Source organism: Salmo trutta, chromosome 19 (genome assembly GCF_901001165.1).
Source record: "Salmo trutta chromosome 19, fSalTru1.1, whole genome shotgun sequence".
NCBI classification, from domain to species: domain Eukaryota; kingdom Metazoa; phylum Chordata; class Actinopteri; order Salmoniformes; family Salmonidae; genus Salmo; species Salmo trutta.
Genome location: NC_042975.1, coordinates 37,061,383 through 37,076,631, shown reverse-complemented (window position 1 = coordinate 37,076,631; position 15,249 = coordinate 37,061,383). Strand labels below are relative to the sequence as shown.

At 45.5% G+C, this 15,249-nt stretch overlaps 1 protein-coding gene across 2 annotated transcripts in view; it reads left to right on the top strand.

Annotated features, from left to right (window-relative positions):
- Window positions 1–15,249, top strand: part of LOC115154511 (bromodomain and WD repeat-containing protein 3) — a 31,354-nt gene that overhangs the window by 10,042 nt on the left and 6,063 nt on the right. The window contains exons 15-36 of one of the 2 annotated variants that reach the window (XM_029700793.1): window positions 846–980; window positions 1,067–1,195; window positions 1,326–1,551; window positions 1,662–1,808; window positions 2,462–2,642; window positions 2,816–2,909; window positions 4,766–4,933; window positions 5,030–5,103; window positions 5,709–5,901; window positions 6,111–6,227; window positions 6,410–6,517; window positions 6,670–6,794; window positions 6,865–6,947; window positions 7,203–7,314; window positions 7,506–7,567; window positions 7,823–7,978; window positions 8,609–8,729; window positions 8,957–9,082; window positions 9,184–9,256; window positions 9,359–9,412; window positions 9,551–9,694; window positions 14,746–14,898. In XM_029700793.1, the coding sequence (XP_029556653.1) occupies window positions 846–980; window positions 1,067–1,195; window positions 1,326–1,551; window positions 1,662–1,808; window positions 2,462–2,642; window positions 2,816–2,909; window positions 4,766–4,933; window positions 5,030–5,103; window positions 5,709–5,901; window positions 6,111–6,227; window positions 6,410–6,517; window positions 6,670–6,794; window positions 6,865–6,947; window positions 7,203–7,314; window positions 7,506–7,567; window positions 7,823–7,978; window positions 8,609–8,729; window positions 8,957–9,082; window positions 9,184–9,256; window positions 9,359–9,412; window positions 9,551–9,694; window positions 14,746–14,898 (2,781 nt within the window). Of the gene's footprint in view, window positions 1–845; window positions 981–1,066; window positions 1,196–1,325; window positions 1,552–1,661; window positions 1,809–2,461; window positions 2,643–2,815; window positions 2,910–4,765; window positions 4,934–5,029; window positions 5,104–5,708; window positions 5,902–6,110; window positions 6,228–6,409; window positions 6,518–6,669; window positions 6,795–6,864; window positions 6,948–7,202; window positions 7,315–7,505; window positions 7,568–7,822; window positions 7,979–8,608; window positions 8,730–8,956; window positions 9,083–9,183; window positions 9,272–9,358; window positions 9,413–9,550; window positions 9,695–14,745; window positions 14,899–15,249 lie in introns of both variants that reach the window. The other variant, XM_029700792.1, reaches the window with a different exon arrangement.

Genomic DNA, 15,249 nt, shown 5'->3' with positions numbered 1-15,249 from the left:
GAGATGGTTTGGAATTTGTTGGAGAGTGAAGGAAAAGCAGCCAACAAGTGCTCAGCATATGTGGGAACTCCTTCAAGACTGTTGGAAAAGCATTCCAGTTGAAGCTGGTTGAGAGAATTCCAAGAGTGTGCAAAGCTGTCGTCGAAGCAAAGGGTGGCTACTTTGAAGAATCTAAAATGTATTTTTTTTGTTTAACACTTTTTGGTTACTACATGTGTTATTTCATAGTTTTGATGTCTTCGCTATTATTCTACAATGTAGAAAAAAGTAAAAAAATTAAGAAAAACCCTTGAATGAGTAGGTGTGTCCAAACTTTTGACTGGTACTGTACATACAAGAAAAAAAATCAAACACTAGATACAGGATCTGCCAAAATAAAGGAAACACCAACATAGTATCTTAATAGGGCATTGGGCCACCATGAGCTGCCAGAACACCTTCAATGCGCCTTGGCATAGATTCTACAAGTGTCTGGAACTCTCTTAAAGGAATGCTACACTCTTCTTCCACAAGAAATTCCATAATTTGGTGTTTTGATGATGGTGGTGGAAAATGTTGTCTCAGGCGCCACTCCAGAATCTCTTTCAAAGTCACTGAGATCACTTCTAGCCATGGTTGCCAAAATAATGGGCAACTGGGAAATGTATCACATGACCATAAGCATGATGGGATGTTCATTGCTTAATTAACTCAGGAACCACACCTGTTTGGAAGCACCTGCTTTCAATATACTTTGTATCCCTCATTTACTCAAGTATTTCTTTTGTTTTGGCAGTTACCTGTATGTTTCTGGTCTCTTCAGTGAGTGAGACCTGTTATGACTGAATGTGCTGTTCCTCCTCCAGGGTCATGATGATGAGGTGTTTGTCCTGGAGGCCCACCCCTTTGACCACCGCATCATGCTCTCTGCCGGCCACGACGGCAACATCTACATGTGGGACCTCTCCAAGGGATCCAAGATCCGCAACTTCTTCAACATGGTGGAGATTGATTACATGGTGACTGTGTTGGTGGCTGTGTTTTACCCTGGCAGACATTCATACAAGCCTTTCTCTCTCTGTCTCAGATTGAGGGCCAAGGTCACGGAGCTGTATTTGACTGTAAGTTCTCAGCTGATGGACAACATTTTGCCTGCACTGACTCCCATGGCCACCTGCTCATCTTTGGCTTCGGCTGCAGCAGACCCTATGAGAAGGTGAGTCTCTGGCCTCTCCACGTGGCTCATTTGGATTAAGATGTGTAAGTTACATGTTATCGTATCGCTTGTAAAGAGAAAATGTTACACAGAATAACACATCTCCTCTTCCTCCATATCCTTCCTCTAGATTCCTGACCAAATGTTCTTCCACACTGACTTCAGGCCGCTAATCCGAGATGCCAATAACTTTGTCCTGGACGAGCAGACCCAGCAGGCGCCCCACCTTATGCCCCCTCCCTTCCTTGTGGATGTGGACGGTAACCCCCACCCCACCCACTACCAGCGCCTGGTGCCCGGCAGGGAGAGCTGCAAGGATGAGCATCTGGTGCCCCAGCTTGGCTACATGGCGAATGGTAAACCTCCTTACCAATGCTTCTTAGTGGTTTCAACAATAATTCTTTACCAGGCTCTGAAATCAAAATGTGAGTAACGTTGGGATTTCTAACATTCTTCTCTTGCTTAGGTGATGGTGAGGTGGTGGAGCAGGTGATCGGCCAGCAAACGGCGGAGGAGGGTCACGGAGAAAGCCCTTTGGATGTCCTGATCAGACAGTTGCAGAACCAACCGGATGAGAGGCGGGACCAAGATGGACTGCCTGAAGGAGAGGGTGGTACGTGTCAGTCTCATGTAACCATATTTATACTGAACAAAAATATAAACGCAACATGTAAAGTGTTGGTCCCATGTTTCATGAACTGAAATAAAATATCACAGAAATTGTCCATACGCACAAAAAGCTTATTTCTCTCAAATATTGGGCACAAATATGTTTACCTCCTTGTTTGTGCTGGGGACAATAAAACACCACTCCAAAATGTGCAGTTTTGTCACACAACACAATGCCACAGATGTCTCAAGTTTTGAGGGAGCGTGCAATTGGCATGCTGACTGCAGGACTGCTGTTTCCAGGATTGCTGTTGCCAGATAATTGAATGTTCATTGGCCTACCATAAGTCGCCTCCAACGTCGTTTTAGAGAATTTGGCAGTACGTCCAACTGACCTCACAAATGCAGACCACGTGTACCCACGCCAAGCCAGGACCTCCACAACTTCTTTACCTGCAGGATAGTCAATTGATTTATTTCCTTATATGAACTGTAACTCAGTAAAATCTTTGAAATTGTTGCATTTCATTTTTTATTTTTTTTTTTCAGTGTACATACGGGGGTGCCCCTTGAATCTTCTTATTGGATTGAATCTGCATATTGGATTTCAGATGTTGTAGTCATGAATTAAAGTTGAATGGTTTCCCTCGTTTGCAGCTGTTGAGGGAGCAGAGGTAGTGGGATCGCCCCCTAACGTGGGCCTGAGGAGGAGTGGTCAGGTGGAGGGAGTGCGTCAAATGCACCACAACGCCCCTCGCAGTCAGATGGCCACGGAGAGGGACCTGCTGGCCTGGAGCAGGAGGGTGGTTGTCAACGAAGTCCAGCAAGGGGTCCTCCGGTGAGACTGACTGACTGGCTAACTAACCAGAGAGCCTACCTGAGATGGCCTTGAACCTTCTGTTCTAACCATTCCTGTCCATCCTCTTAAATTTGTGCCTAGGACTGTTTGTAAGATTGCCTAGGTAGATATCCCCCAGTGGCTGACTGAAGCTGTGTGTTTGTGTTGTGTAGGGTGATGGAGGAGACCAGGCGGGCCAAAGGTGAGGTGGAGTGTTCCCTCTACAACACAGAGAGGAGGAAGAAACCTGTACTCAGTGCTCCCAAGGTGAGTCTCTACACTACTGTCCCACAGCTCTCTATCTCTTTCAGAACAAATGTCCCCCTTCCCTTTGTTGATTTATACCAGGTATTCCCAAACTGGGGTACGCGCAATGCCGTCAGTACGCCAAATAAAAATGTGATTCGCATTATTATTATTTTTAAATAATAATACTAATATTCCTTTTTTAAATAAATAAATATATTCACATTTTCAATCAGTCCATTTATATTTTCCAAAGGGGCTATACATTTAGGTGAGTTTTGATCTCGCCTGAGTAGCTTTGTTTCAATGCCAAAAATAAAATAAAATTAAACCATCTAGTGTTCAGCGAAATAACAACACAATGTCAAATAGAGGTAGCCTAGTCAAATAATTAACATCCAATCACATTAACCGTTACTCTCTCTTGGGAATTCCACTAACGGTCCATATGTAGCCAAACGTAGTTGCTGTTCATTCCGCAGTACTACACCTGCACCTGTTGACGACACAAGTTGTTCTGCTGCCACAAGCACATCCAATGCTAGCATCAGTAATTCCACATTTGTTGTTAGCCCAGCTATCAAGGACACTGACAGTTGTGAATCTGATGCAGCCGAAGAGCTATTGCCCCCTTACCCGGGAAAGCACTGAACAACAGACGGGGATGTTGGACCATCGAAGAGGCGCAAATATGATGAGAACTACATTCATTTGGGGTTCACTTATATTGGGAGTAGTGCCTTTCCTCAGCCACAGTGTGTTATATATGAAAAAGTACTATCTCACAACTTGATGAAACCTTCACTCTTGCGCAGACATTTAGAAACGAAACATTCCAATTTGAAAAATAAGCCACGGAAGTTTTTTGAGCGAGAGTTAAGATGACTTTCGAGTAGTAATTCATGTATAAAAGCAACAGATACCATTAATAAGAAGGGGCTAGAAGCGTCTTATATGATGAGCTACCAAGTAGCTAGGACAGGCCAGCCCCATACTATTGGACTTAATTCTTCCTGCTGCCGCGGCTATGGGTGGGACAATTCTGGGGGAAAAGGCCAAAAAGACTATACAGACAATTCCTTCATCAAACAACAGTTTTACTTTCCTGAAACGGATGACACAAACAACTGGATAAGTTATCCCTTTCATGCCCTGCCTCCAGTCCACTTATGGATATCTGAACAAGAGAGCCGAAATTGCAACAAGCGGTTCTGTGAAAGTTTTATCAAGCCAGTGCCGGATTTCTGGATTGGGCTGCGCTCAGAGTATCCTGCCTTGGCAAATCGCGCTGTTAAGACACTGATGCCTTTTGCAACCATGTACCTATGTGAGAGTGGATTCTCGGCCGTCACTAGCATGAAAACTAAATACAGGCACAGACTGTGTGTGTAAAATGATTTAAGACTGAGACTCTCCAATACAACCCAACATTGCAGAGTTATGTGCATCCTTTCAAGCACACCCTTTTCATTAAACTGTGGTGAGTTATTCACAATTTTCAATGAACAAATAAAGTTTTATATGTAAGATGGCTAAATAAAGAGCAAATAATTGATTATTATTATTATTTGTGCCCTGGTCCTATAAGAGCTCTTTGTCGTTCCCACGAGCCGGGTTGTGACAAAAACTCACTCATGTTTAATAAATGTATCGTATAATGTGTGTGTGTGTGTGTGTGTGTGTGGCTGGCTTACAATGATGGCAAAAACAACATTTGAAAGTGTGCTGACCCTGGTGCTAGAGGGGGTACGCAGCTGGAGGTTGAATGTTTGAAGGGGTACGGGACTATTAAAAAGATTGTGAACCACTGGTTTATACCAATAGCTTTACTTTATTTTCTATCATTTAACGACTTCTCACCCCTTCCCACCCTGTAGACTGAGGAGCAGGCTCCATGCAAGCGCTCCCTGCGGCGAACCCAGAGGAAGAAGAAGAAGCAGACCAGACCTGCACCAGCGTACCAGACCCGCTCAGCACGAGATCGCCGCCCTGTGGATAGGGGGAGGAACTCTGACAGCCAGATGGACTCCGACAGCGATGGAGAGGTGGGGGGGGGTTGTAGTCTGTTGTTCTTGGAAGTAGCAGAGGCCTTGGTGTTGTCATGTTAGAGGAGGTCTGATCATGTTTCCATGTGTCTACAGGCAGAGGAGCAGGCAGAGGCCAGTGATGCTTCCTCTGATGGGGAAGCACAGTGGCAGAGTGACAGCAGTTCCAGGTAAATGTCTACCATCTCCTAAACAGTCAAAGTTCAACCATAAACACTTTCCCAGGCGTTTCTTTAGATAACAGCAAATACTAGCCAGTTATGCTAACGTTAGCCAGCTATTTAACCAAATGAGAATGTGTAGAATTCCATGGCTGAATGCCTTTACTCTAGATTCAACACAATTTTTTTTAAGTCATTCCAATTAGCTACTGTTTTTGTTGTAGTTCTCAGGTCAAAAGATTAAAGCAAATGATCCCAATTCTAATACAGTAGCAGCTTGTGACTAGTTCATGTTGAACATGTATTAGAAGTAGGTTAGATCTGATAGCTGTAAGATTTTTTTTACGTGAACTTTAATATCCGACCTGACTGAGATGTTATTGTCTCAGTTTATTTGGTGTTTTCTTCCCCTCTAATCAAAATATGGTATACCTACAACCAAATGGAATGGGTTTTAAATTGAAACATCTTTAATTAGGGTCAAATTTGAATAATTTCTAAATTTGAGATTAATCGTAGTTAACTACAGAACCATGCGATTTAACCAACAACAAAAAAATCCTTTGGACAGCACTACAAGATAGACATTTCCATACACCTCTTCTCCCCCTCAGTGTCTCCTCCAGTGACTACTCTGATTGGACAGCTGATGCGGGGATCAACCTCCAGCCCCCCAAGCGTACCAGCAGAAGGCAGGTGCGGCCGCCCGGTGGCTCCAGCAGCTCGGAGGAGGCGGAGGGCCAGGGAGAGGAGGCCAGGAGGAAGCAGGCGGAGGAGAAGAAGAAGCCCAAGCAGACCAAACAGAAGGTGAGCTCACAGAATGTAAAGTAGAGACACTGGGCAGGGAATGGTGCAGCCAACGGGCTGCTTGAAAATGGTGTATCTCAGTTACTGGCTATACAGACTATAGTGCCTGTAGCTAGTTTATGAGCTGAGGCCTAATGACAGAGGGAATGTTTCATTACCTTAGCATGTGTGAAAATGCGGACTGTTTAACCCAGCCTCTTTGTGCTCAGAAACCCAGTTCGTCTCTGTCTCTGGCTGGCTGTGACGCGGAGGAATGGCTTCCCCCTTCCTGGATCATGGAGACCATCCCCCGCCGCTCGCCTTTTGTGCCACAGATGGGTGATGAGGTGAGGAACCCTACTGCCTGATGGGCCATATGAGGTTCAGCAGAGTACCCAACAAAATATCTTCACATTTTGACATTTGCGCTTAATCTCTACCGCATTTTATACGATAGTGCAAGGTTTGTGTCCTAGTTGATAGACATTGTAGCCTGTATGATGACCCTTATCTTCCTATTGCTCACCAGCTGATGTACTTCAGGCAGGGCCACCAGGCCTATGTCAGGGCGGTGCGCAGAGCCAAGGCCTACAGCATCAACCCTCAGAAACAGTCCTGGAACAAGCTGAACCTCAGGGTAAGACCAACCCTCAACACTTACTCACACTGCTTCCTTTGTCTACTATATGTATTTTGTATGTCCTTCATGGATTCCATATCTTTAATGTGGCCTCGTGTTTTTTTCCTCTTATCACCCCCTCTCTCTTTGTCTGTTTTCTCGTCGTTCAGGACCAGGAGTCTGTGAAGGTAGTTGGTATCAAGTATGAAGTGGGCCCCCCCACCCTCTGTTGCCTAAAACTGGCCTTCCTGCACCCCATCTCAGGCAAAATGACCAATGAGTCGTTCTCCCTAAAGTGAGTCATCCATCTTATTTTCTTGTGTGAAAAGAATATGGCAATGAATGACATGTCCTTGTTCTCTCAGGTACCATGACATGCCGGATGTCATCGATTTCCTGGTGCTTCAGCAGTTCTATGACGAAGCTAAAGAGCACAACTGGCAGACAGGTTAGTGTTGCTTCCCTCTGCCAGCCTCTCTCCAGCATGCAGAACACAAGCCTGTTAGAGGATGTGCCCAGTTCACTCCCCTACCTGTTTATCTCCTACACTCCTCTATGTTTGTGTGCCATGTGAGCAATGTGGTGCATTCTTCCACATGTTTGTGTTCTGTGGGATGTATATTTTCAGTTCATGCTCCCATACATCCGTGTGGTGATTCACGGACCAGCATGTACTGAAACAAGCATGATTTGTCCCTGCAAGGTATGCGCTTCCGGAGCATCATCGATGACGCCTGGTGGTTTGGCTCAGTGGAGGACCAACAGCCACTCCAGCCAGAGTACCCAGACAGCCTGTTCCAGTGCTACACTGTCAAGTGAGTCAATGTGTACCCTGCATCTCACTGGGTTAAATAGATAGAGATGATACTGTAGACCTCAGCTTACACAGTCTGGAGGGGTACGTCAGTGTTTGCCTCAATAGCTCATACTGTAGCTTACACCCAATAGGAGGAAAATATAAATGTCTTATGATACTGAATGTTAAGTTGTGATTTCTCTTGACTAGGTGGGATAATAGCGAGAGGGAGAAGATGAGCCCTTGGGACATGGAGCCCATTCCTGATGAAGGTTAGTATCACTGCTTCTATCAGTGGCTCCTCACCCGTCTCAGATCATCTACTGGAATAATGCAGTTTGAGTTTGCAGCCAGAATTTTACACATTCAAATATCCCTCTAGCTAGCACACTCAATCACTTAACGTAACACATGCAGTCTTTTTATTTAGTATAATACTTAAGATCAGGTTATTGATAGTGAGACTGAGCAGCCAGCCAATGACGCAATATGGTCTCTCTGACTGGCATGTTGTGTTCCTCCCCCAGCGGAGTTGCCAGAGGATGTTGGTGACGGGGTGGTGGTGACGGAGGAGGAGGTGAAGGCTCGCCTCTACAGCCCCCAGGAGGGGGAGTGGGGGGCTCACACACGGGACGAGGACTGCCAGAGGGTCATCTTTGGCATCGACGAGCTGCTCACACTGGGTATGTCACCGGTACCACAAAGGAAATCCTGTTTGTCATATTGGATGAATTGAGCCAAGGGTGACTGATTTTAAGTCTAAGTCGATTGTAGTCGGAAGTGGTCTTGGATATATATTTATTTATTTATTACCGTTATTTTACCAGGTAAGTTGACTGAGAACACATTCTCATTTACAGCAACGTCCTGGGGAATAGTTTCAGGGGATAGGAGGGGGATGAATGAGCCAATTGTAAGCTGGGGTTGATTAGGTTGCCGTGATGGTATGAGGGACAGCTTGGAAATGTAGCCAGGACACCAGGGTAAACACCCCTACTCTTACAATAAGTGCAATGGGATCTTTAATGACCTCAGAGAGTCAGGACACTTGTTTAATGTCCCATCCGAAAGACGGCACCCTACACAGGGCAGTGTCCCCAATCACAGCCCTGGGGCATTGGGATATTTTTTAGACCAGAGGAAAGAGTGCCTCTTACTGGCCCTCCAACACCACTTCCAGCAGCATCTGGTCTCCCATCCAGGGACTGACCAGGACCAACCCTGCTTAGCTTCAGAAGCAAGCCAGCAATGCTGGCTATAATATGATATGGCGTGGTATTGATTCATGCGTGTGACGTGTTGTGTTTGGGTAGACTTGGCCAAGGCGTTTGCGTCACCAGTGGACCTGCGGGACTACCCTCTCTACTGCACTGTGGTGGCCTACCCCACTGACCTCAGCACCATCCGCAGACGGCTGGAGAACCGCTTCTACAGGTCAGCACTGGCCTCTCAGCCTGCACCCTGACACACTGCAGTGCTTCAGCACCCACTCAGACCTACCACTCACACTGGAATAATCCTTCAAGCCTATTGTAGTTGTTGCTAATCCTCCAGTCAGCCCCATTGTATCTCAGCTGTAATTTGGACTTGGGTATGTTCCAGTTTGAGGAGATCAGTGACTCTCACTCAGCTTATCCCCTCGGGATGTTCATTTCTCCTAGGAGGATCTCGGCTCTGATGTGGGAGGTGCGCTACATCGAGCACAACGCCCGCACTTTCAACGAGCCCCAGAGCCCCATCGTGGCAGCAGCCAAGGTGGTGACTGACGTGCTCCTCCGCTACATTGGGTATGAATGGTGTAGATTTCCCCTTTGTGAAATGGTGACTCATTAAGAACCTAGTTTTGACTGTAAATAAGACCAGCTGTTTTGTTGTGTGTTTTTGTCAGGGACCAGAGCTGCACAGACATCTTAGATCTGTACCACAAGGTGAAGACGGAGCTGAGCAGTGGAGAGGATGAGGTGAAACATAAAGATGTGTGTGTATACATGAGTTCATAGTGATATTTGAATTGTCTTGGTGGTGTATTACGCAGTACTAAGAGTACATGTGTTGGTGTGCAGACTGCTGAGGTGGACATGGACTCTGACACTCCAGGGACCTCCACAGGACAACAGGTAAGGGAAGGATTCATCTCAAACATGGAATATCCATTGCTGTTGCAATGACTGGAATTCCTGTTCCCCATTATCTCACTTTTCCAATGTTTTTCTGTATCAACCTAACTGGACACCTTCACGCTCTCCCACTATCAGCGGGCCAATCCCAGTCCTAAGAAGCGTGGGGTGGTGTTAGATGTGCGTGCTTGGCGGGGCCAGTGTCGGGAACTGCTGCGGCGTATGATGGACGGCCCTGACTCTGAGCCCTTCAGACAGCCTGTGGACCTCTTCACCTACCAAGTAAGTCTCTCCTCCTCTCCTTGTTATCATAATCCCTACCAATTATATAACCCCTCACACACAGAAAGGATAACAGCCTGCTGCAGGATTAGTGCCTTAGGATCTGAGTGTTTAACAATCTGACATGTTCCCCCACAGTGACATGTTAAAGCTGGAGTCAGTAATGGTGTAACTGACACGTTTGTCATATTACAACAAAGATATTACTTTAAACAAACAATGTTTTTTTCCCCCTTGGAAATCATTGCACGCGCGATAGAGTATGTATTACAATTTTTTGCAAGGTGCCGGGGGCGAACAGTGGCGCTGTTTCTTCTAATGCGGATTCTAACATTAAAGGAAAATTCCTTTAACTATCTTTTGATATAGTCCCAAAATGTTTTGCATGTCAGCGATCACGTTTTATATATATATATATATATATATATATACATACATACACAGCCGGTATGATGCATTTTGCATAATATGATGCTAAATGCATCATACCGGCTGTATTTCTGTATTTTGAAAACTTGATTGGTGACATGCATAACATTTTGGGACTATATCAACAATAAACTAATACCAAAATAGTTTTTGGGTGGAGTTTTCCTTTTAAGGCCTGTTTTCTCCGAGCAAAATAAAACCTGAACTAAAAAGCAATGGTGCTTCTCCTCTGAAGATACTTTTTACTCCAGGTTTTACTCCAGGATTAGGCTCAATGTGTGTCTGGGAAACCAGCCCACTATGTTTAATTTCCATCAGAGGAACTGAGGGTCTCATCAGTCTGACTGTAGTGGTTCAGAAGTATTACAAACTACCTGTCCTCAATTCTGAGTAACTGTCCAGTGAAAATGTAACTTTTAAAAGTTAATATCCTGTTAACTGATACCCAAATAATGTTGTTGACTAGTATTTGTGGCCAGACCCCACCAACAACAACTTGTATCACTGACAGTTTAAAAATGCTTGCCGTTTCCTCATAGAACATGTCATGTTGACTGAACTGGCCAATCAGTGGTCTACTCACATGAATATTTTTAATGACCAGTAGATGCCCACACCATTGTTGTTGGACTGTGCCCACATCATTCCAACACAGAAAATTGTATTTAATTAACATCATTTTTGGAAGGAAAACTTTTACACTTATTGTAATTAATTGTAGGCAAATATCAGCCCCTGCAGAGAAGCACGAGAATGAAACTTCACTCAACTTTGTAGTCTTTTCCCCTATCAATGTTTCCCTTTACTGTAGGAATTGTGATGGAATCAATGCAACATACCAAAACAAACTATGCATGACTTAATATGCAAAACTATGTAAGATATTTTGTTGTAGGCAGAACGCATCGGAGTAAGATTCCATTGCATTGACACTCATGACTCAGCCCGTACTCTACACAGACCAGTGCGCCATAACCACTCAGAGTTCAAGTAGGCCTATTTTTACATTTTAGCACACTCTTATCCAGAGATATTTAGTGCATTCATCTTAAGATAGCTAGGTGGGATGACCACATATCACAGGCATAGAAAGTACATTTTTCCTCAATGTAGTTATTAGTAGAGTCAGAGCTGTGCAAGCGCATAATTTTTTTTGGGGGGGGGAGTGTATGGTCGGGGAGGATTATTGAAGATACTGTTTGAAAAGGTAGGGTTTCAGATGTTTTCGGAAGATTGGCAGGGACTCTGCTGACCTAGCTTTAGGGGGAAGCTGGTTCCACATTCAGGGTGCCAGAACAGAGAAGAGATTGGACTGGGCTGAGCAGGAGCTGGCCTCCCATAGGGGTGGGAGAGCCAAGAGACCTGAGGTGGCAGAACAGAGGGCTCGAGTTGGGGTGTAGGGTTTGAGCATAGCCTGAAGGTAGGGAGGGGCAAATCCTCTTGCTGTTCCGTAGGTAAGCACCATGTTCTTGTAGCGGATGCGAGCTTCGACTGGAAGCCAGTGGAGTGTGCGGAGGAGTGGGGTGACAACCAGGCGGGCTGCAGCATTCTGGATAAGTTTTAGGGCTTTGATGGCACAAGCGGGGAGTCTAGCCAACAATGAGTTGCAGTCGTCCAGACGGGAGAGGACAAGTGCCTGGATTAAGACCTGCGCTGCTTCCTGTGTGAGGTGGGGTTGTAATCTATGGATGTTGTAGAGCAGGAGCACCTGACTGCTTTGATGTTTACAGAGAACGACAGGGTGTTGTCCAGGGTCAGGGCAACACAGGAGTTGTCAACCTTGATGGAGAGGTCTTTGAGCAGGCAGGACTTCCCGAGGAGCAAGAGCAGTTCCATCTTGTTGAGTTTGAGGTGGTGGGCCGACATCTAAGTTGAGATATCTGCCAAGCACGCAGAGATGCGTGTTGCCACCTGGGTGTCGGGGGGGGGGGGGGTAAATGAGTGTCATCCGCATAGCAATGTCAGGGGAGTACGTGGTGCTACACCAGTGCTGACCGATCCTCTTCACGTCACCTGGTTGGAGCGGCCTGCCACGTAGGATGCAATCCAAGAGTGTGCAGAGCCTGAGATGCTGAGCCCTGAGAGGGTGGAGAGGAGGATCTGATGGTTCAGTGTCGAAGGCATCTAGGAGTATGAGAACAGAGGAGAGAGAGTCAGCTTTGGCAGTGCAAAGAGCCTCCATGACACAGAAGAGCAGTCTTGGTTTAGTGACCCGTCTTGAAACCTGACTGGTTAGGGTCAAGGAGATCGTTCTGTGTGAGATAATGAAAAAGTTGATCAGAGACAGCACGCTCAATTGTTTTGGAAAGAAGGGATACAGGTCTATAGTTTTTCACGTCAGATGAGTCGAGTGTTGGTTTCTTGAGGAGGGGAGCAACTCTGGACAATTTAAAGTCAGAGGGGATGCACCCAGTGGTCAGGGATGAGTTGATGAGGGAAGTGAAGTTCTCCAGAGATGTCGCAGGATGTCATCTGGAGAAAGCGGGGAGAAGAGGTCAAGGCGTAGGGGTAGTTTTGTGAGAGTGAGACCAGTGGACTCAATAGGCTGAGTGAATGAGTAGCGGATGTCGTCACCACTTAGTGGTTGACGAAGTCGTACGAAGAGAGGGAGGAAAAGAGATTCCTAGGGTTAGTCAGAAGCTTGAAATTTAGTGGTAGAAAGTGACTTTAGCAGCAGATACAGAGGAAGAGAAGGTAGAGAGGAGGGAGTGAAAGGATGATAATTTTTGCTCAGCTGCCCGTAGCTCTGTTCTGTAAGCTCGCAATGAGTCACTCAGCCACAGAGCAGGCGGGGAGAGCTGAGCTGTCTTGGAGGAAAGGGGACAGTGCGAGTCATAGGATGCGGAAAGGGAGGAGAGTAGGGTCGAAGAGGCAGAATCAGAAGGGAGAGATGGGAGAGAGAGAGACGAAGATTGATTGAGATTGAGGCGGCATGACCCTCTGGGTAGGGGCTGCGTGGGTAGGGTTGGAGGAGAGGGAGACAGAAAAAGGAAACGGTAGTGATCAGAGACATGGGGGGGTTGCAGTGAAATTAGTAGGCAAACAACGACTAGTAAAGGTAAGGTCGAGCGTATTACCTGCCTTGTGAGTTGGAGTTGATTGGGAAAGGGTGAGGTCAAGAGGCAAGGAGGTGAATGAGAGTTGGAAAGAAATTAAAGGCAAACGTCAGGAGGTTGAAGTTACCAAGTACAAAGAGCGGTGAGCCCTCGTCCAGGGACCGCATGGAATTCAAATGAGGAGCTGGACAGGTGAGAGAGAAAAGAGAAAATCTCCACTTAGGAGAAATGAGTAGACCTGTGCCACCACCGCGACGACCAGATGCTCTTGGACTATGAGAGAAAACAGTCAGATGAAGAAAGAGCAGCTGGAGTAGCAGTGTTCTCTGGGGTGGTCCATGTGTCCGTCAGGGCTGAAAAGTAAAGGGACTGAAGGGCAGCGTAGGCTGAGATGAACTCTGTGTTCTTGACCGCAGTCCCAAACACTGCCAGAGACCCAGAATTCCACATGGGTTGTGCGCGCAGGGTACATTAAATTAGAAGGGTTGCAGCCAAGGGGTGATGAGCGTCTGTAAAGCCTACAGGGAGGTTTGAACAGGTACAGAAAACACACACATACTTGACAAAGCTACAAAAGAGCAAAATGAGAATCTGTAAATAACTAGTTCAGATACTCAAGTAAGAGAGTGGTGTGGAGCCTTCCTCTCTTTCCTTCCTCAAATGACTCAGCAGAACAACTCTACAGCACCTTTGTTTCAGCGACGGTCCTAGTTTTGCAACAAAACCGCCACTTACACAGCTGCCACTGAGAAACCAGAGGAGACTGAAGAACTAACACTAATTGCTAATTGCCTAGCAGAGGTGGGGAGAGCACCTACCTGTACTAATTGCTGATTGCCTAGGAGAACAATTATACTTATTACTCCTGGAGATATCAGGACTCCTCTAGCTATATGCAAATATACCATTGCCATATATAGATCTGTGCCAATGACCTTGAACTGGACTGTGTTTACAGCATGAGTAGATGCGCTTGTTTTGAGATCAAAGTGAGGGCTGCATGTAGCCACATTGTGCACATTTGTTCATATCCTTTGCTAGTTAGTGAGTTATTAGCCCAGTTCTATATAATTTGTAGTCAGCAATGGGGGGCACAAAATGTGTACATTTCTAGACCTTTGAAAAGCGAGTCAGGTAAAGAGCTTTTTCTTGTCTTAAAGGGTCAGTGTTGTATTTTGAGACCGGAAGCCAATAGGCAGAGGCTAACATAATTTGTCTTATTCTCTGTAATAATGGTATGGGAATAGTAATGCATTTTATTTTGTAAAGTGGTTTCTTACATCAAACAACACACCGTTTTCAGTCACCTTGTCTGAAGGACAAGTGGATAAACAGGTTAATGTCAAGCCCTGCATATTCTTTTTCCTAAAATCTCATGGAATGTAGGCCTACATTGAACATCATACATTGGCTGCTACTGTAGGCCGAATGATAGAACAGCTAGCTGGAAAAAAAGAACTTGAGGGAACTTTGATTATAGGTCATATTTCATAGACATCTGGAAACACTGGGCAGTTACTTTGTGGTTTCAGATGTCCTAAACACTGCACTCTCTCCCTCTCCCAGGACTATCGAGACATCATAGACACTCCCATGGACCTGGGGACTGTAACAGAGACTCTGATCATCGGGAACTACGAGAACCCCATGGAGTTTGCCAAAGATGTCCGCCTCATTTTCAGCAACTCCAAGGCCTACACGCCCAACAAGAAGTCACAGGTTAGTGTGCTGATTCTGATAAGATTTTCAATGAGGATACATTTTTTGGGTTGCACCTCAACTAACTTTGATTGGTTGAGTGCCCTTGAGTTCTTTCCAAGATTCAAGGGGGGAAAGAAATGCGGTGGGTCAACTGTATCTCAACAATTTATAACCCTGACCCTTATACAGTGCCTTCAGAAAGTATTCACACCCCTTAACTTTTTCCACATTTTCTTGTTACAGCCTGAATTTAAAATTGATACAATTGAGATGTCACTGGCCTACACACAATACCCCATAATGTCAAAGTAGAATCAGGTTTTTATACATTTTTACAAATTAATTAAAAATGAAAAGCTGAAATGTCTT